General features: G+C 53.6%; 1 protein-coding gene and 1 pseudogene across 1 annotated transcript; both read left to right on the top strand.

The window, feature by feature from the left end:
• The window catches only part of LOC102368805, a 13,789-nt pseudogene extending 4,857 nt beyond the window's left edge, over positions 1-8,932 (top strand).
• A 7,375-nt stretch (positions 8,933-16,307) lies between these two features.
• Positions 16,308-18,532, top strand: LOC106722698 (T-cell surface glycoprotein CD1b-3-like). The gene is made up of 6 exons (NM_001317039.1): positions 16,308-16,365; positions 16,486-16,791; positions 17,135-17,416; positions 17,656-17,949; positions 18,304-18,402; positions 18,492-18,532. Exons 1-6 carry the CDS (start codon positions 16,308-16,310, stop codon positions 18,530-18,532), a joined length of 1,080 nt encoding a protein of 359 aa, NP_001303968.1.
• The last annotated feature ends 1,125 nt before the right edge of the window (positions 18,533-19,657 follow it).

The raw sequence follows: 19,657 nt of genomic DNA, 5'->3' as shown, positions 1-19,657 counted from the left end.
CCCCCCGCCCCCCCCGCCAGACCTCCTGGTAAGCAGGGAATGCCAGGCCCCTCTGGCAAGGAGGGAACCAAGGTAAGAGGCTGGGGGGCAAGTAGTGGGAGGGGGGGTCTAACAGAAGGTGCCCTCAGCATCCCGGGGGAATGTTGTGCTATAAGGGGTGGAGTCCAGCAGGGGGTGCTCTACCCAGCTCCGGCACTTGGGGCTTTGCGCTATGATCAGCTGCGTCTTTTGGACACTGCACACTTGCTCACACTGTCACAGCCAGGCTGGGGCAGGCCTCAGGGGGGTTCTGGGAGGCGTGTGCATGTGTGTGTTGTGGGGGGGAGCAGGAACACTTGTCTAATTTTCTCTGACCTGCATTGCAGGGAGGGCCCCCACTCCACCGACTCCCCTGGCAAGGACAGCAAAGCCAAGCTACGCAGCTTCTCCGGTGAACGGGGGCTGTCCAGCACCCCAGTAAGTGCCCCCCACCCATGCACTGGTGCTGCTGGGTTGTGACATCTGCTTCCCCCCACAAGAGGGTGGAATTGACCTCAAGGGCACCAAGGGGCTGACCGGACCCCCAGGACCTGCAGTGAGTACAACTCCCTCTGGCTCACTTGAGCCACAGTGACCTTGGTGACCCCAGAGACTCACCCTAATCCCCCACAGGGGATTCCCTGGTGAGAGAGGTGGCTCTGGGCAAGAGAGCCCTGTTGGCCTCCCGGGGAGACCAGGACCCCACCCCAGCCCTGCTGGAGGAAAGGGTGTTCCCATGAGTACTGTGGGCGAGGGGGCTGGATACCTGGGTTACATCCCTATTTGGGGTGGGAACTTGGTGGATTAGAGCAGGGCAGGGGGCTGGGAGCCTGGATAGTTGGGTTCTCCAGTATGGGAAGGGCAGGGGTATCAGGTGGTTAAAACTGGTTGGGGTTGGGGGGAGCTGGGAGCTCTGGACGCCATTCCCAGATGTTTGGTTTCTGTCTCCTGTTTTGGGAGAGGACATAGGGGTGGTCAGGGAGTGGGTGGCGGGGGGAGGTGCTGATGGGTTCATGGATGCCTGGGTCCTGTGCCCCTCACCCTCTGCCCCCACCTCCCACACAGTGCAAGAAAGGCCAGCATTGGGCCTGCTGGTGGTGATGTCATCCAGGGTCCTGTGGAACTGCTTGGCCCCACAGGGCCCCCAGGGGGTCCTGGCAAAGAAGGTGCAAAGGTGAGACCCCACCCAACCCCCAACCCCTAACCCTTGATCCCCATGACCCCAGCTGTTCTAGATCGTGAGCTGCTCCTTATTGGTGTTCTTGATCCAGAACCGTCCTCCCCTTGGTGCTGTAAATCCAGAACTGTTCTCACCCTGGTGTTCTGGATCTGGATTCACATCCTCCTTGGTGTTCTAGATCCAGCCCCAACCTCTCCTGGATGTTCTGGGCCCACATCCCCTTTCCTGTTGGTGTTCTGGATCACTCCCCTTTCCTCTGTCATTCTGGCACAGGTGCCCCACCCACGCACTTCCTGAGGTTCTAGATCAGAGCCCCCTTCTCCATCATTCTGGATCAGAGTGCTGCTCTCCTTGCAGTTCCAGATCAGACACCCTGCCCTCCTCGCTGGCATTCTGGAAAAGCCCCCCCCCATCCCTGAGGTTCTGGATCAGCCCCTGCCCCTAAGGGTTCCCCCTCTCACATTCTAGATCAGGACCCCCCTGGTTCTCACCTGTTGTTTGGGCGCCTGCTACCATCTTCTCTGGATTCCTGTGTCACCCAGGGACTCCAGCCAAGACTCCTACAGCTCCATCCATTCTAGATCATGTTCTAGATCCCCTTCCACCTCCTGATGCCATGTCTGTCCCCTCCTTCTTTTTCCCGATGGCTCTCTAGGGTGAGAATGCCCCCCTGCAGCCCTCTGGGGAAGTGGATATGTCCTGATGCAGACCCCCCATGAGACCCAGCCCCCTGGGGTCAGATCAGGGTGAGTGCCCCCCCATGACACAGTGTCTCCCCTGCAGGGTCCTGCTGGCTCTCCAGGTCTGAGGGGCATCAGAGCAAAATGGGCCTGAAGGTAAGTGGCTCCTACAGACCCAGAAGCCTTAGGATCCCTAGGTTTTTCCCTCTGATTGGAGAGGGAAATGGGGCTGGGAGCCCGGATGCCTGGGTTCTTTTTAGCTTTGGGTGGAAGTGGGGGCTGGGGGCTGGACGCCTGGAGTCTTGGGTTCTGTGCAGTTCTGGGAGGGGAATGGGGGCTGGGAGCTCTTGGTGTTGCAGCTGCCAGGGTCCCCATACCCGGTCCCATGATGCCTGGGTTCTCTGGAAGGGAAGCAGAGGCTGGGTGGTGAGACCACGGGTTGCTGGGACCCCAGATGCCTGGGTTCTTCTCCATAGTGAGCTGTCCATGGTGTCTGGGGGCTGGGGTGGGTGCTGAGGGGACTCTGGCTGAGATGTCCTTAACCCCACCTCCCTGAAGTGGTATAGTATTAATCCTTCCCATCCCTTGCAGGGAGAACAAGGCAAACCTGATTTGACAGGCCAAGCGGGGCCCCCAGGCCCATGGTGAGTGCGGCACTCCACTCCCTCTCCCTACCCACAGGGATCTTGACCGTGACCTTGACTGTGACTGTGTCTTCCCCCCCACAGGGCCCTCCAAGGCTGCCTGGTCTCAAAGGAGACACTGGAGACAAGAGGGGAAAGGTGAGAGTGAGGGGGGACTGCCAGCGTGTGAGGTACACCCATGTCTGACACACCTGTTACGTGCTGGATTTCTTTGCAGGGCCACCCAGGACTCATTGGCCTCATTGGTCCCTCAGAGAGCAGGGAGAGAAGGGAGATCGTGGTCTGGCTGGCCCCCAGGACACCACAGGGCAGAAGGGGGAGGAGGAAGTTTGTGGCAGGGTGGGGAGGGCATTTCCTGGGTTGGAGCAAGGGGCACCTCGGTTCTCTCTATTTCTGGGGAGAGTGGGGGGCTAGTAAGGGCTGCTGCAGGGTGCATGTTGGGGGGTTGAGGGGTGTCTCCAGTTTTCCCTGTCACTTCTATTTTCCTCTTCGCAGAGCATCCCTGGAACCACTGGCCCCCAGGGCCCTACCAGAACCCCTGGACTTCCTGTGAGTGATGCCTGACCCCCAAAAGTGACCTCTGTGCCACCCTCCTGGCTCTGACAATCCTGTCATTGCTTTGCAGGGACCCACTTGGCCCAATGGTGCCAAGGGAACCATGGTAAGTGCCTTCCCCATCCCCTTCCCCTGCAGGGGCTCCCTGTGCCCCTGCCATGGCCTGACATCCTCCCCTGTGCCCATGCTGTGCCCTGACATCTCCCTCCTCTACCCCCAGGGCCCAGTGGCTTCAAGGGTGAGTGTGGTTCCCCTGCCCCCGACCCCCAGACACCCAATGAATAACTGCCCCTGTCCTACTCCAGCTGCCCCTGCCCCCTGCTCCCACTGACATGGTGCTGTCCCCTGCAGGGGCCCCCTGGGGAGGTGATCCAGCACCTGCCCATCCAGCTGCCCAAGAAGAGGAACTGGTCTATCGATGCCAGCCACCTCATGGAGGAGGAGGAGAAGGAGGAGGAGACTGAGGCTGGGCTGGGGAGGTGGGTATGGGTGACCAAAGACATGGAGGAGGTCTTTGGCTCCCTGCACACCATCAAGCAGGAGACTGAGCAGCTGCAGCACTGTGAATGCACCTGCGACAGCTCTGCCTGCACCCGGCAAGACCTGCAGCTCTGGTGGTTTGGCTTTCCTGATTGTGAGCCCCATGGTTGGGAAGGGGTTGGGTGGTGGGGTGCTGTGCTTTGTCCCCAGCACTTTTTCCCTGGCACTGAGCACTTGCTTATACAATGCTTCTCCTGTAGGCAGGAGCCACTAGGGGGCTGTGTGTTTTGGGGGTCTAGTAGGGGATGCTCTGGCCAAGCAGGCAGGCTGGGGTAGGCCCCTAGGGGGTGTTATGCTATGGTGGTGCTTTCTCCCCAGCACTGAGCACTTGCTCACACCATCCCTCTCCTGTAGGCCAGGGTCACTGAGGGGTGCTGTGTTGTAGGGGCTTAACCCAGCAGGGGCGCTCTAGCTGAGCAGGTAGGGCTTGGGCAGCCCCTAGGGACACTAGGGTGTTCTGTGCTGCCAGGGGAGTCCAGCAGGGAGCTCTGTGGCCAGATAGGTAGTGCTGGGACAGACATGGCAGGCAAGGGATGGGGCAGCCCCCCTGGAGGACACTAGCGGGTGTTTTGCTGTGCTCTGGGTGGTTCTTTCTTCCTAGCTCTGAGCACTTGATCTGCTGGCTGGGAAATTGGCTCTGAGGTCGGGCCCAGAGATTGGTCATAGATGGAAGTCAATTATCATGGTGCACTGTGACCAGTGGGGTCCCCCAAGGCTCTGTCCTTGGGCCTATACTCTTTAACATCTTTATTAATGCTGTGGATATTGGTATCAGAAGCAGACTGGCCAAATTCACAGATGATGCGACACTTTGGAGTAAAGTGTCCACACCTGAGGTCAGGATGGTGATCCAGGCTGACCTAGAAAGGCTCAGAAAATGTGCAGATGACAACCTGATGGAGGTCAACACTGAAAAATGCAAGGTACTACACCGGGGAGGGTGGGGGGAACCTGTAGCACACTTATAGGCTTGGCAGTGCTACACTTCCTAGCACCATGGCCGAAAGGGACTTGAGGGTCATGATTGACCACAAGATGAATATAAAGTGAGCAAAACTCTGGTTTGCATCCATAGATGCTTCTCAAGCAAATCCCAGGATGTCATCCTCCCACAGCACTCGACCTTGGTGAGGCTGCAGCTGGAGTACTGCATCAAATTCTGGGCTCCACAATTTAGAAAGGATGTGGAGAAGCTTGAGAGAGTCCAGAGGAGAGCCCCACACATGATCAGAGGTCAGGAAAACAGACCTTATGATGAGAGGCTGAGAGCCATGGGACGCTTCAGCTTGGAAAAGCGCAGGCTCAGGGGGGACCTGGTGGCTGCCTATAAGTATATCAGGGGTGTACATGAGGATCTGGGGGAACACCACTTCACCAGAGCGCCTCAAGGGATGACAAGGTCAAATGGTCACAAACTCCTCCAAGACCGTTTCAGGCTGAACATAAGGAAGAACTTTACTGTTTGAGCCCCCAAGATCTGGAACAGACTGCCTCCAGAGGTGGTGCAAGCACCTACTGTGGACTCGTTTAAGAGAGATTTGGACATTTATCTTGCTGGAATCCTTTGACCCTAGCTTATTTCCTGCCCTGGAGGCAGGGGGCTGGACTTGATGATCTTCCGAGGTCCCTTCCATCCCTAATATCTATGAAATCTATGACCCCGCCACACTTTCAAGGTCTTTTGTATCTTCACAGCTAGTGGCAAGACCTGTGTTTTTCTCTCCAAGGAGATAGAGGTGGTGAGTGCGGTTGGATGCTTGGGTTCTCTAAAAAGGGTGTGGGGCTTGGAGGTGAGAATGGGTTGGGACTGGGAGCCCAGACTCCTGGATTCTGAGTGGGGAGTGGAGGAGAGACCCTGGCATCCCCCGCCCTGCTGAGGTCCATCCATCTGTCCCTTAGGGTTTAGCCTCCAGGTCCCAATGTCAGCATAGGAGGATGTGAAGCCACAGACCTGGTACAGCCAGTTTTAGGCTCCAGCACATGGAGGGGACTGGGGGTTGGTGTGGAGCTATTCTGAACTCTGTCTGTCCACCCAGGATTTCCCTGTCCACAAGCCCATGTGTCTGCCCCTGGTTCTGCCTTGGTAGGTCTGTCCATCTGTTCTGGGCTTGCCCATCCATAGCTCTACCAGTCTGTCTGGGTGCCCTGTGCTCTAGTCTGTTCAGGGTCTCCTCATATGTCCAGCTGGCTCCTCCCCTGGCAGTGTCTCCCCCTTTCTCTCTCCCTGCTCCAAGTTCTCATACATGGATGTTGAGGGGAAGACACCGGGCATAGTGCAGCTCACCTTCCTGCAGCTGCGCAGCATCACTGCCCTCCAGAACTTCACTTACCACTGTCACTGCTCGGTGGCCTGGTGCAGCCCCAGCATAGCTGGCTACCCCCATGCTCTGCACTTCCATGGCACCAATGATGATGACCTCAGCCATGACACCAGCCCCTATATCAAAGCACTCAGTCATGGCTGCATGGTGAGGCCAGGGGCAGATCAGGGGCATGGACAAGAGGGAGGGACAGAGGGATAGAGACGTGAGGCCCAGGGCTGGTTGAGAAGGGATGGAAGAGGGAAGACACAAGTGAAATAGGAAGGATGGAGGGATGTCTGGGTTGGAGGGTGGATGGATGTATTGGGTTTGAAGCATTGGGCGGGTGGGAGGGTGGGTGGATGGATGGATGGAAACAGGTATGGACAGATAGACTAACAGTCGGATAGATGTATGCACAGATAGAATGGATGGACTCATGAGTAAATGGATGTACAGATGGACGTAAAGGTGCATGGACATATGGACAAATGAGTATATGCATGGAGGGATGGGTGGATGAAAATGGACGGAAAGACAGATGGATGGCTTGGTGGATGGATGGAGAGGCAGAGGGATGCAGGGTGGGCAGATGGTGAATGGATAGATGGATGGATAGATACACTGTAGGTGGATGGATGGGTGATTAGATGGAATGGTGCATTGGGATGGGGGAATGATTGCATGGATGGATGGATGGATGGATGGATGAATGAATGAAAGAGGGTGTTTGTTTGGGATGGGTGGGTGGATGGATTGGAGGGTGAGTGAGTGTGTGGGATGGGAGTGGGGATGGATGGGTGGATGATAATGTAGGTGTCTGATGGATGGGTTGTTGGATGGATGGATGATTGGGGGTGGATTGGTACGTGGGGTGGACAGTTGTATTGGTGGGTGGATGGCTGGGTGTATTGGGGGTTTGTAGATGAATGGTTGCGCTGCTGGATGGGTGGGCCAATGTCACATCTGAAACCCAGAGGCGAGGAGCCAATGCCCCTGGGAAGATCCTTGTCATACAGGGGGCTGCTACAGAGAGACCTGTCCCTGTCTGCCATGCACAGTTCCCCGACCCCTAGGATTGGGGCTGCAGAATTGGCTGAGCCCCCACCAGCTCACATCCGCACCATGGACAGTTCGTGCGGGGCGGCAGCCGGAGGGTGGGGGTGGCTTCTCCAGGCCTCTCTGCCTCCTAATGATCAGGCCTGAGTCCTGCTGCGGGGTGGGGGTGGAAGACACCCCCTCCTTTCTCAGCCAGTGCCCCCGGGGTCCATTTATCTCCCTTCCCCCAACTCACTCATGTCAGGTGCCAGTCCAGTTAATGAACAGCTCTTCCTGCCCACCAATCACATGCAAATGAGCCTGACTCTGAGTGTATGATGTCATCGTTGGACCCCACACCCAATGGATGAAGGAAAGGACATTTGTACTGCACTTTTAAAAAATAATTTAAAAATTAATTCTATTACTTAATGGAGTCAGTGTCTAGGATCCCTTTGTGGTGGGGGTGGGGGGATGTCACCCCTTGCTGGGGGAAGCAGGCAGGGAGGCCCAGCTTGAGACTCAGCGAGTAGGCGGGAGAGGAAAAGAGATGAAATGAGGATACAGTAAAGCAAAGTGCATTTTCTGGAGCTTGATGGGGAAAGGGACAGCCGCCTCAGTCCTTTGGTCTTGGCAAGTGACAGAGGTGGTGATGCCCTAGGTGCTGGCGTGGTGGCCCATGTAATGTTTTGTAAGTAATTTTTAATGGCCTATTGTAATATGTAATCTATAATTTTGCCACTTTTCTTGCGGGGTCTGTTTCCTGCTTGTCTTCTCTCCTTCCCGCCCCCAACTATCCTTTCTGGGATGTCACACCCTTTAACCCCCCTGCACACACCCAGACCTCCTTATACACTCCCAGATGCCCCAACACATCCCAGAGCCCCCTATACACTTCCTGACCCCACTACACACCCCCTGGGACCATAGCTTTCGTTGCCTTGTCTAGTGTGCTGCCAGACATAGCAATGGCAGGCCTATCCCCGGGGTGGAGCTGCTGTGAGCTAACCACCCTTGCTCCATCTGTACCATGGTTTAAAGAGACATCTCTCCACACCCAGAACCACAGGGCGCACATGGATGAGGGATTCTACATTGATGGGTCTTCACTTTTTTTAGGATTAGGGCATGCCCTGTTAGGATCAAGACACCCCCTGTTAAACTCAGTGCACCCTTGTTAGACTTGAGGCATCTGCCCATTAGATTCAAGATGCCACCACATTAGACCGAGACACCCCCTGCCAGGCTCAGCACATCCTTGTTAGGCTTAAGGCACCACCCCCTCAGGTTACCCAGCTGGTAGACTCAGCTTACCCTCCTGTTAGGCTCATGGGCGCCCATGTTAGGTTCAAGGCAACCTCTTGTTAACTTAAGGTACCCCGCTATTAGGTTCAGGGCATTCCCATGTGAGGCTCAAGGCCCCCTGCCTCAGGAAATCCCAGCTCTTAGTTTTCACTCCTTTGTTTCTCATTGTGGAAAAATAATACAGAGGTTTTTGTTCTATGGCAAAGGGCTCTGAAAGTATCAGCTTGGCAGAGATCTCATAGCATGGTAGGTTCTTGTATGAAGCCACTTGGGTTGATCCAGTGACTTGTATATGTGCACCCAGTGTGGCTACTGTGGTGGCACCCTGGAAGGAGCCCAAGGTACCCCAGCTGAGAATCCCCGCTCAAAATCATCCCCACCCAGAGAATCTTCAACCCCTTCTTGAACCCCTCCAGTGATGGATGGTCCACAGCTTCCCCGGGAATCTAGTCTACTGCCCCCGGCTCTAGCACGGAAGACATTTCCCGTGATCTCCAACCTAAACCAACTTGGCTGCAACCTCAAGCCATGGGGCCACATCTTGGTCTCCATAGCAAAGCAGAAACAGTGCTTTCGCTCTTCTTTCTGGCAGCCCTTCCAACTGCTATCGTGTCTCCTCTCCTGTGCCTTTTCTGCCAGCTGAAAGTGCCCAGTTCCTTCAGCTCCTTGTAGGCCTTGCTTCCCAAGCCCTCCATCATCCTTGTTGCCCTCTCAAACATCTCCCTGGTGTTGTCAAATATGGGGCCCAAAACCTCACCTGACGCTATAGATCAGAGCAAATCAGCATGCAGCAGACAGGTGCTATCACCTCACATCTGGCACCTAAAATGCTTCCATCCACACACCCACAAACCTTTTCTTCAGCCCAGGGTCATCACACTGCAGGAACCCACAGAGTCTGGGATCCACCAAGACCCCCAGCTCCATCCCCAAGGTGCTGCCATCCAGCCAGACATCTCCCCACAAACCTTGCATGGGCACCGGGGATAATCCCCCGCTGAAAGGGGGTGTGCATTTGCCAGCACTGGTCTCCTCCTCCTTCAGCTAGCAGTTGCCAGTGGGAGCGGGGCCTGGGGGGCAGGCATTGTCTGCAAGGGAAGGGGGCATCTCAGTGTAGACACTGAGGGGATCTTAGGGGGGCTGTGGTACACACTCTGCATTGAGGGTTGGGGGCAGGAGGGTGGAAGCATAGCCCCCAGGGGGTGGGCAGCTGGACTCTGGGAAGGGAGGGAGAAAACCCATGTTCAGCTGCCCCAGGGCAAAACAGGGAGCCCTAGGGCATTAACCTTTTCCCAGTCATGGGAATTAACTAGTTAATTTACTAGTTAAAAAGTTAAAGAAATGGCTAACTTTTAACTTTAACCACTTACATTTTTCAGCTGTCAACTTTTAACTTAACCTAGTTAAAAAAAAAGGTTATCTTTAACGTTTAAAAAAAAGTTAAATCCAGCTTTCCCAGAGTTTTTCCTGACATAGCCACTGTGTAGGACTTACATGGAATGATATTTCTTTATTGAAACTCTAGGATTTCTTGTTAGAGAGACAGAGAGTAGTGTGTCTTCCTATGAGATATGGCCTCTTACGAACTACAAGTCTTCAAAACTACAAAGTCCCTTAGTTCATGCTGGCATTTTCTGTGCATTTGCAGAGGTCAACGGGGCAGCCAGTTGGCTGCAGGAGAGGGAACAAGCACAAGCAAGCAGAGACATTGATCCCAGGAAGAGTGGGAGCAAGTAGTGAGGGTGAAGAAGATGCTGACTTTAAAAAATTTTAATGAAGATCAGAACCAGCAGCCCAGGGTCCAGCAAGTTGAGCTTACTTCTCATCTGTGAGAAACTTATCTGAGATGTCATCTACTATGAAAAAACTATTCATGCATTATAACACAGGCATTCCCTCATCTGCTCATGTAGAGTGACTGTTCAGTAGTGGGGGCTTAGTTTTGCAAGACGGAAGAGGAAAATTGTCAGATGTAAATTTGGAAATGTAGGTTTTGCTGAAGTTCAATAAGCATATTTAAACAGTTTCTGCTATGCAACCGACATTCCTTTTCTCATTTCAGTCTAATTTTGATTTTCAGACACTTCCATTCTTTCTCATTCAGATGTATTTCATACCCTTTTGTTACCTTTTGAGCAATAAAAATTGTAGCAATAGAGGTTTTCTGTGGAAACAGCTTTCATTTGTCACCTGGCTATGAATATCTCCTTTCTGTTATTCTGGTATACTTATGTGATGCATTGACTTTTACAAAGTCACTTGGACAGCGTGAGAAGGATCTACAGTACATAGGTATTGGTAAATTGTTATTCTGAAAACTGTATGACAAGTATAACATTGTTTCCAGGTAAAGCAGGGTGAGTTCTGGGTAAATCAGTGTGTTTCTGTGGGCTTATGGAAAAGAAAACCACTCATTGCATTTGAAAATGAAAAATGATGCTAAGAGGCAATTCACCATGTTTCACACATTCCTCACAAATCAACTTAACTTTTAACTAGTTACTCTCTTTTTTAGCTTATCTTATAACTAGTTGAAAGTGAAAATATTTAGCTTAACTCAAGTTAATTTTAAAGGCTGCAGACTTTTAACTTTAACTAGTTACATGCTTCATAATCTTTTCCCATGACTGCCCTTTCCTGCTTGCACCCCAGCAGTGGAGAAGGGGATGCACAGTGGCTTCCAGGGCAGAGCTATGACCTAGCTCATTGGGATCTTAGGACATGGCTAAGGGAGGGCGAGAGCAGGCTTCTGGCTGCAGGGGAAGACTGTGGCCATTTCAGGACCACTACAGGGTCCTATTGAGTCTGGGATCCACCAAGACCATCCCCAAGGTGCTGCCATCCAGGCAGGCATTCCCCCACAAACTGTGCATGGGCATCTGAAATAATCTCCCCCTGGAGGGGTCACTTGTCAGTACTGGGTTTCCTCCTCCTTCAGCCAGCAGTTTCCTGTTTGTTTTTTTTGCAAAAATATTATTTCTATAAATATAAATGTGTGTGTATATATCTATATCTATATCTATATCTATATCTATATCACTCCACCTCCAACACTGCTAAATGGCCCCTGTGGTTCACTCGGCAGATCAAAGCACATTCAAAACCCATTACACAGTGCCTGTGCACCCATCTCCATTCCTGTACCCCCACCTGCTGCCAACCTCAGAGGGCTTGTCCCTGGATAAGTCTATGCCAGACCCCTCTCCACCAGGTGAGGTCTGACATTCCTTTCCCATCATCCTCTTCTGTCTTCCTGTAGTACCAGTACATTTCACTCAGCCCCATTTTAATACAGTCCTCAACTGTGGGGTCTGAGTGTCTGTTGATGAGCAGGTCCCTGGCTTTCCACAGTGCAGACCTGAAGCAGGAGATGAACTGGCCAAAGTGAGCTGCCGGGGTCCCTTGCTGTCTGGTCAAGTGCCCATAGAGGACTACTTTCCTGGCAACTAACACCAGGTATTAAGTGTTCCCCAGGGTCGCTAGGGCATGGGAGCAGGACCTGGGGGCAGGCATTGCCTGCAGGGGAAGGGGGCATCTCAGGGCGCTTTGGTGCAGAACCTGCCTTGCGGGGTGCGGGGAGCAGGGTGGGAATGCAGCCCTCAGGGCTGGGTAGGTGGCTGCCAGGGAGGGAGGGGCAAACCCCATTCTAGCTGCCCCTGGGCTGAATGCAGAGCCCTAGGGTAATAACCCTTTCCTGCTTGCACTCCAGTAGCATGGAAGGGGCCACACAGAGGCTCCCAGAGCAGGTATATGACCTTGCTCCCGGGGTCCTAGGACATGGCTAAGGGTGGGTGGGAGCTGGCTTGTGGTTGCAGAGGAAAGACAGTGGTTGTGGGGCATCCAGGCTGGGTGGGTGTGTCAGGGCAGGGGGCCAGGGCCTGGGCTGGGGGCTGCAAGGGAGGAGGAGCAGGGAGGAAGTTCTCAGGGAAGGGGTTGCACCCTGCTTCCTGCCCTGGGGGACTTTCCAGCTTGCTCTCTCCTGTTGGACACTTGGTGCTGTTTACAAGTCTGAGACCCCCACATGGCTCATTGCATGGATTCTCTCACATATGAGGTGGGAGGGGTGGAGTAAAAGCCCTGCCAGGAGCAGACTCCAGCCCTCTGGCCTCTCCCTGAGACGGCAGCAGGAAGCAGATGTGGGGGCGACACAGCACCAAGTTCTCCCTTTGTGGGCTTTCACTGGAACCAGAGCTCTCTCCCTCTACCTGGTCCCATTTCCCCTGCCTGGTGTAAGTGCCTGGCTTGTGAGCTGTGCACCCAGGCATCTGGGTGAATCTTCTCTCCTTGCAGTGATGGCCTAAGGCCAGAGCCTCTCCTGGCACCAGGTGCAGAGGCTGTGTGGGGCAGGCTCTGTTGATCTCAAAGCCAAGGCCCTCATCCTTCCACAGGGTGCTGCCCAGCTCCACCAGCCCCCGGCAGGATCTTGCCCAGCCTGGGGGAGCCTGTCCCAGAGGGGGAGGGTGACTCATTTCCCATCACCAGCTCCCTGCAGGCTATGGAGGCTCAGCCCTGCTCCCCTGGCCCAGCAGCTAACTCCTCTGACAGCAGGATTGGGGTCATCTCAGTGCAGAGGCAGGGGTGGAGCTAGGTCTTGGTCTCTCCCTGCACCTGATGTTACCCAAAAATTAGGCTACTGACAAAAGTTGGTTTCTTTTCAGTGGGGTAGTTTATTGCTAAGGGTACTGGAGAGTTATAGACTTATTAGAGACCATGTACTTATTAGAAATTGTGTTACCCTACCATACGCACACTCACACATACATACATACATACATTCTTGCAGATGACACGCTTACATAATCTATCTCAAAGGTGTTGCAGATAGGGATGGCCAGTCCCTATCAGTTGATGGAGCAGAGTATCCGACCTGGCGCACACAGGCCCGGGCTCCGGTGGTGAGGCAGGTTCTTCCCCGCATCATCCTTTCTCTTGCCCACTTTTATACAGTTTATGTTGCTGGGCATGATTTCTGGATGCTTCTTCTTCAGGCATGTGCTGCTCGGTCAGCAAGTAACCAGCTCTCCCTTATCTCACCAGCTGGAACTGGTCTTCTTGTCATGGATGTTGTGCGGGCATTTGGCCTTCAATGGTCTGCTTTTAACTGCTGACATTACAACTTCTCCTTTCTTAGCTGTTTTGTTTTTTCATATCATCTGATTCTCTTTTATTGCTCACACATACAGTAGTCATACCCTCTATTGCTTACTAGACCTATTAGTGATACATTTTCTAACGTACTGGCTATATTCCCTGCTTTGAGGCTTGGGGTATATTTTATCCCCAAAACTCACAAAATTAATTCAATCATACCCACATATATATTTAACAGATTAAATGTGATCCTAAACAAAAAATATATATAGATTACATGAATTAATAAAAACATAGCATTAATTCAAAATAATCTAGTTTGCTAATATAAGGAAATAAGCTGTTGATACTATGATAACAAATACATTAAAGTACATTTATTAATATAATAAAAAGGCATCTTACTATAAATGGGAATTTGAAACTTGGAAATTTGCTTATTAGGTAAGCAAAACCACAGGCAGCATAGGCAACAACTGATGATACTAATCCTGTTTAAACCATAAATGTAAATAGCATGCAACTCAATGAATGACACATAACAGTTCCGCCACAAAACTGGGACTTGATGAATGATACAACATTTCCTCACCAGAACTGAGACTTAGGCCCCCCTGCTCTCTGAGGCCTTGTTGCTGTGGTTGCTTATCTCGTGTTATGGTACAGTATGGAACATACTTCTTTATTTCTCAGACAGTTTCCTAGACTATGTGTCCTTGTTGGCCTTGTTGTGCTAGAGAGCCCGTGTACCTCCAGGGCCGTGAGAAGCTGTGTGTGTGTCTCTTAAGCTCTTCAAAAATCCATTTAACCACTGTGGCTCCATGTGGTGGGCAAGTAGGGGGAACTGTTGCGTTGAGCCTCCCACCTCACTATACCCATCCACCTTCCAGACTCCATGTGTCTCTCCAGGAGCACCTAAGCCCTGGCAGACCCCCTTTTGAGCCCCACCACTGAGTCTGGGGGTAGCGTGTGCTGCCACCACCCCAAGAAGGGACTGTCTGGGGGCTGTGTCCTCAGGAAAACACAGGCCTAGTAGTCCTATGGGTACTCGACCCAATACAAGAACGTGGGGCACTTCCCCAAGTCGGGGGCCAAAAAGGATAGACTCCCTTAGTCCACAGACCCAAGGGGCCTCCTAGGCATAAATAAACCCACCCCTCAATAAGTCTCCTGCACCAGTCACAAAGGAGAACTTTATTGGTTACAGAGGGTAGGGGTAGAATAGGGTACAGGGTAGAGCAATATCAGAGGAATCCCATCGAGCAAACTCCTGTGGCTGGGGTAGCCTTTGATCTCACATCTGAGTTACTGTAAGCTATATATCTAGTTGGATCTCAGGTAGCTTCCTCACAAGTATCATCCAGAGGCAGGTGGAGATTCCCTCTGGAGGCAGGCAGTTCCTTGATCATGAGTTTTGAGAGAGAGAGCCAGTTTCAGATGGTACAGCTCTTCTTTTTTCCTGAGTATCCCTCATGGCTGCTGCCCCCTCCTCCTGGGCAGTCCTTAACTTATATAGCCCTTGTGACCTCATTTACCTGGTCCAATGGAGGCCAGCACCTGTTGGCTGTTGCTGGGCAGACTCTAGCCCACCAGGAAGGAAGCCCCTCACCCAGGTATGTGATACTAGTCACATAGGCAGAGGGAGCAGGTTTCCCCCATCCCTCAGGAATGTATCCAGCTCAGGTTACCTAGAGAGAGAGGGTAAGGATGTGTCTGTCTGCTGGGTCCATCCTTATCTAATTGTCACAGTGCAGGGACTTTGAGAAGAGACAAAGGTGGCTTTCTGCCACAGCCTTGGTGAGCTAGAACGCCCGTCTACCTCCAGGGCTGTGAGAAGCTGTGTGTGTGTCTCTTAAGCTCTTCAGATATCCATTTAAACACTGCTGCTCATCCTGACCCCTTACAATGAACATATCTATACATATAAGCCAATTTCTAAAAACCAGGCCTTTAAATACCATGTCTAAGCCAATATGTCCCCTCCTTGAAGATGTATATTTACACTATACTGGAGTATAATCACTGGTATCACCTGGAATGTCTATGAGATTTGTGGGGAGGGCCTCCACCAGTCATCTTGGGAAAAGCATGACAGTATTCATGGTCAGGGGGCTCCTACAGGCTGGATGCTGTGATGAACCCTGAACCATTGCTCAAATGTTGCCCATACCCACTCTGACTTCGTCTCTTGCCTCAGCGTTCCCTAGCCTGACAACCGAGTTTTAGCCAAGTAGGCTTAAATAAGCCTCTCATACTGGGACCAGGGAATGTAGGAGATGCTTCCCAAACTTTACTACAAATTTTAGCTAACCCCTTTAAAATGCCTCCTAACAGTTATTCAGATGGAGGAACAGAGTTTAGTAGCTTCCCATAAAAACCACAATAAACCGGATACCTGCTTAGCCTCCAAAGGCCCGGAAAATGATAAAACATTTAATTTCATTTGCTTCTTCTTTCTTAGTCATAAATATCACATTCATACCCTCTATTGCTTCCTAGATCTATTACTGATACATTTTCTAACCTACTGGCTACACTGGGTCCTGTGGGGAGCTGTGGCCCCAAGCCTGGCAAACCTGCCTGCCGAAGCCAGGGAAGTGGGGGCCGAGCTCGGGGTGGGCAGTACCCGCCAGCAGCCTCAGGGCACAGGAGCAGTAATCCGTGGAGTGGGGGGCAGGGAAGTAGTATGTGCTGTGCTGCAGAGGGGCCACAGGGACACTCTCCTAGGCAGCCCCAGTAGCCCCCAGTCCTAGAGAGGGGCTTAAACATTGCCCCAGCCTGGGGGAAGGTGGCAGGGTGGGGACACCCAGGGTAGGGTGGGAGTGGGCCTTCCCTCCTGCAGCAGATGATTGGCCAGGCACAGGTGTTGGCTTCTGTGGGCAGGAAGACAAAACGAAAATTTGACATGGGCAGGTGTGAGAGCTTCCAGGGCCCCACACCCAGTTCCCCTGCAATGATGCAGCAGCTTCCTCTTCTCCTCCCTGGCCGTTTTGTGGCATGGGGGGCCCTGCTCGGTGTGTGGAGGGCTCTGATTCTGTAGCTGGGGCTGGGGAGGGTGTGAGTGGCTGCATTTATGGTGGGGTGCTTGTGCAAGGTGGGCCTTGCCCCACTACTGACCCTTGCTTTCTTTGCAGCCTTCCCCATGTCATCCCCCATGCCCTCCTTGCCGCCCCCCATGGAACCCCAGATCCTTCGGCTGCTGGTGACCATGGTCTTCCATGACACCACCAGATCAGCTGACACCCAGGGCACCGCGCTGCTGGGCGATGTCCCCACCCACGCCATGGACTGTGGTACTTGCCCCATTCGCTTCCACCAGCCCTGGGCCTGTCAGGGGCTGTCCCCCAAGCAGTGGGGTGACCTGGAGAAAGCTATTCATCTCTACCTGGTGCTTATCACACGCACAGTTGTCACGGTGGTGCAAGGGACTGTCATGAACTGTGAGTATAAAGAGTTTGGGGTGGGGGCTGAGCACTGACATGCTCGTTGCAGCTGTCTCCCACCTGGCAGGGTTGGGGCCACGAGAGTCCTTGTGGTGCCTGGAACTGGACAATGCCCCCTTAAATGGGTGCAGGGGGGACCCCAGCTTGCTTGGGGAGGCACTGACACAGCCTGGGTATTTTAATGGCTGTCAGATGAGGTACCAGGAGGATCTTGCAAAGCTGAAATGGTCATCCAGTCACAAAGAAAGGATGGGGTATCCCTGGCACCATAGCCTCACCTTCCCAATAGCCCCATCCCTGCTCCCCTGGGACTGACAATGCACCTTCACTTCTCTTCCAGTCCCCTTTGTGATCCAGATCCTCATGGGCTGTGAGGTCCTTCCCAACGGCACCTCCTACAGCTTTTACCAGAGCACGCGGGACAGGCACAGCTTGGTGAGGTTTAACCTGGACACGGGTGAGTGGGTGGCCGCACCAGGGGATGAGATGGCCCAGCAGGTTTGCCGTAGTTTCAGCCAGGACCAGGGCACATCCAGCCGGCTACGGTTCCTGCTCCAGAAAACCTGTGTCGCTGAGATCCTGAACTTTGTCTACTACGGGAAGGAGACACTGAAGAGGCAGGGTGAGACCAGACGTGCACTGGCATAATCCCCCCTGCCCTCTTGCTCTGCCACCCGCTGGCTGACATGGAGCTGTCTGCTGGGGAGGAAGCAGTTGCTGCTTCTATCCAGGCCTTGCCTGGGCTGAGATGCAGCTGTCTCTAGGATGAGGCACCTCCACTGGGATCCTTCATGCAGCTGGATGTGCAGTTGTCTCTTGTGTCATGGATACCCTAACCACGCCTCTGTGTGCCATCCCCAGAGCGCCCGGTGGCTGTGGTGTTTGCCCGGCAGCCTCCCATTGCCCTGGAGCTCCCACAGCTGCTCATTTGCCGGGTCACTGGCTTCTACCCACGGCCCATTCGTGTGACCTGGCTGCGGGATGGTGAGGAGGTGACTCCAGGCCCGGGGCTCAACTCCAGCGGCCTCCTGCCCAATGCTGACCTGACCTACCAGCTGCGCATTGTCCTGGCCGTTGACCCAGGAGCTGGGCACAGCTATGCCTGCCATGTGGAGCACAGCAGCTTGGGGCACCAAGGCCTCATTGTGTATTGGGGTAGGTGTGGGTTAGAAATGGGTATGGGGGGATGCTCTTAGTGCTGGGGAGTGGGCAGCCCCCTTGGAACCAGGGGCTGCCACCCATGGCTGGCTCCAGCCCCCTGCCTCCATGCTCCTGACTTGGGTGTTGCAGGTTCCCTCCTCAGGGGCTCAGTTGTAGAGCAGCGAGGGGCATGAAGGATGCAGGGATGGGGTGAGTAGACCCGGGGGGTTGGTGGGGCAGGATGGGCAGCCCAGACACCAGATTTCCATCTAACTGTTGTGGGGGTGGGTGAAGCAGAGGCAGCAGGGGCTCCTGGGAGGCAGGTGAGGGAGCACTGTGCTTCCACTGCCAGCTCTCCCCCTCTTTTAGGGCCTGGAGGGCACTGGGCAGTGGGCCTGGCTGTGGGCATTGCCATTTCATTGCTGGCTGCAGCAGTTTTGGCCGCTGTCCTGTGGTGGATGAGACACCGTGAGTCCTTCTCCCTTCCCCAGGGGACAAAGGGTTGGTTCCCACAGCCTGTGCACCCTGAGCACACCACCCTCTGTCTGTCTTTGCAGGATCCACGTGGTCAGAGCAGAGAAACAGTATGGGACTGTAGCTGTTTCCTGCACCCCCAAGTTCTTCAGTGGCTGTGGTCCTTCACCTAAGCAAGACCAGCCAGGCCCCAAACCCTTGGGTCAGCAAAAAGGGGTTGGTCAGGCTAGAAGCCTGGACACATGGGTTTCATGCCAGCTCTGGGAGGGGGATGAAGTCGGGGTGGAGAGTGGTAGTTAGGGTCAGGTTGGGCTGGGAGCCAGGGCACCTGGGTTCTCTCTCGGGTTAGGGAGGGGAGTGGGGGCTGGTGCGCGAGAGCAAAGGGGACTGGGAAACAGGATGCCTTCCTTCCGTCCCTGTTGAGGTATCCTAAATAAAATCCTTGGGATCAATGCTGAGTCCTGCTCATCATGTCTTTTCTAATTCTGCCCCTAGGCAGGGGGCATAGCTAACAGAGAGGGCATCTGCAGTTGCAGAGGCAGCTGCACCTTGGTCCAGGCAAGGTATTGATACAAGCAGTGATTGCTCCCTCCCCCAAAGGGAGTTGCATGTCAGCCAGGAGGGCTTATCCAATTCTGGCCTGACACTGCCTCTCTAGCATCTCCTTTGCATAGTAGATGGAGCTTAGGGCCTTGGCAATGCTAGTATTACAGAGTAGGAACTGCAGCTGGCTGGACATACCCCAGTCCTGGTTGTATCGCTTGTGGACCCATTGGGCTTCTCAACCCTGGTATGGCCCCACAGCCTCCCATGGCCAAGGAGAAGATCACCAAGTCCTGCTTATCCTGTGTGGTTCAGTATAAGCTGAGGGAGGTGCCATTGCGGTGGATCTTGCAGATCGTGAGGTTCTGGATCATGAAGGGGATGGAAGTGAAGTGGGGTGATGGGCACCGTCAGGCTCGGGGAGCAGAGAGGGGGCGGATGGGCAGTCTACAACTTGGTGATGGGATGCCAGGGCCTCACCAACCCCATCTTCATGGCTGGATGAGAACTTTGCATTGCATGATCTTCCTGGTACCTCCTCTTGACGGCCACTAAAATACCCAGGCTGTGTTAGAGCAACCCCCACCCCCAACCCCCACAAAGCAACCTGGGATCCCCCCTGCATCCTCCCATGTAGGAGTTCTCCAGTTCCAGGGACCATAAGAATTGTGGTTGCCTTGATCCTCCAGGGACATGGTGGGAGATA

The sequence above is a fragment of the Alligator sinensis genome, unplaced genomic scaffold (assembly GCF_000455745.1).
Source record: "Alligator sinensis unplaced genomic scaffold, ASM45574v1 scaffold634_1, whole genome shotgun sequence".
In the NCBI taxonomy this organism is placed as follows: Eukaryota; Metazoa; Chordata; order Crocodylia; family Alligatoridae; genus Alligator; species Alligator sinensis.
The sequence above is the reverse complement of the archived record's forward strand: the minus strand, read 5'-3'. Positions and strand labels throughout refer to the sequence as shown.

Excerpts from the sequence above, each read along its gene's own strand:
- LOC106722698 (NM_001317039.1), top strand. The coding sequence starts at position 16,308 with ATGCAGCAGCTTCCTCTTCTCCTCCCTGGCCGTTTTGTGGCATGGGGG. Across the intron at positions 16,792-17,134 it reads GCAAGGGACTGTCATGAACT|TCCCCTTTGTGATCCAGATC; the intron begins GTGAGTATAAAG and ends CTTCTCTTCCAG. Across the intron at positions 17,417-17,655 it reads GGAGACACTGAAGAGGCAGG|AGCGCCCGGTGGCTGTGGTG; the intron begins GTGAGACCAGAC and ends TGCCATCCCCAG.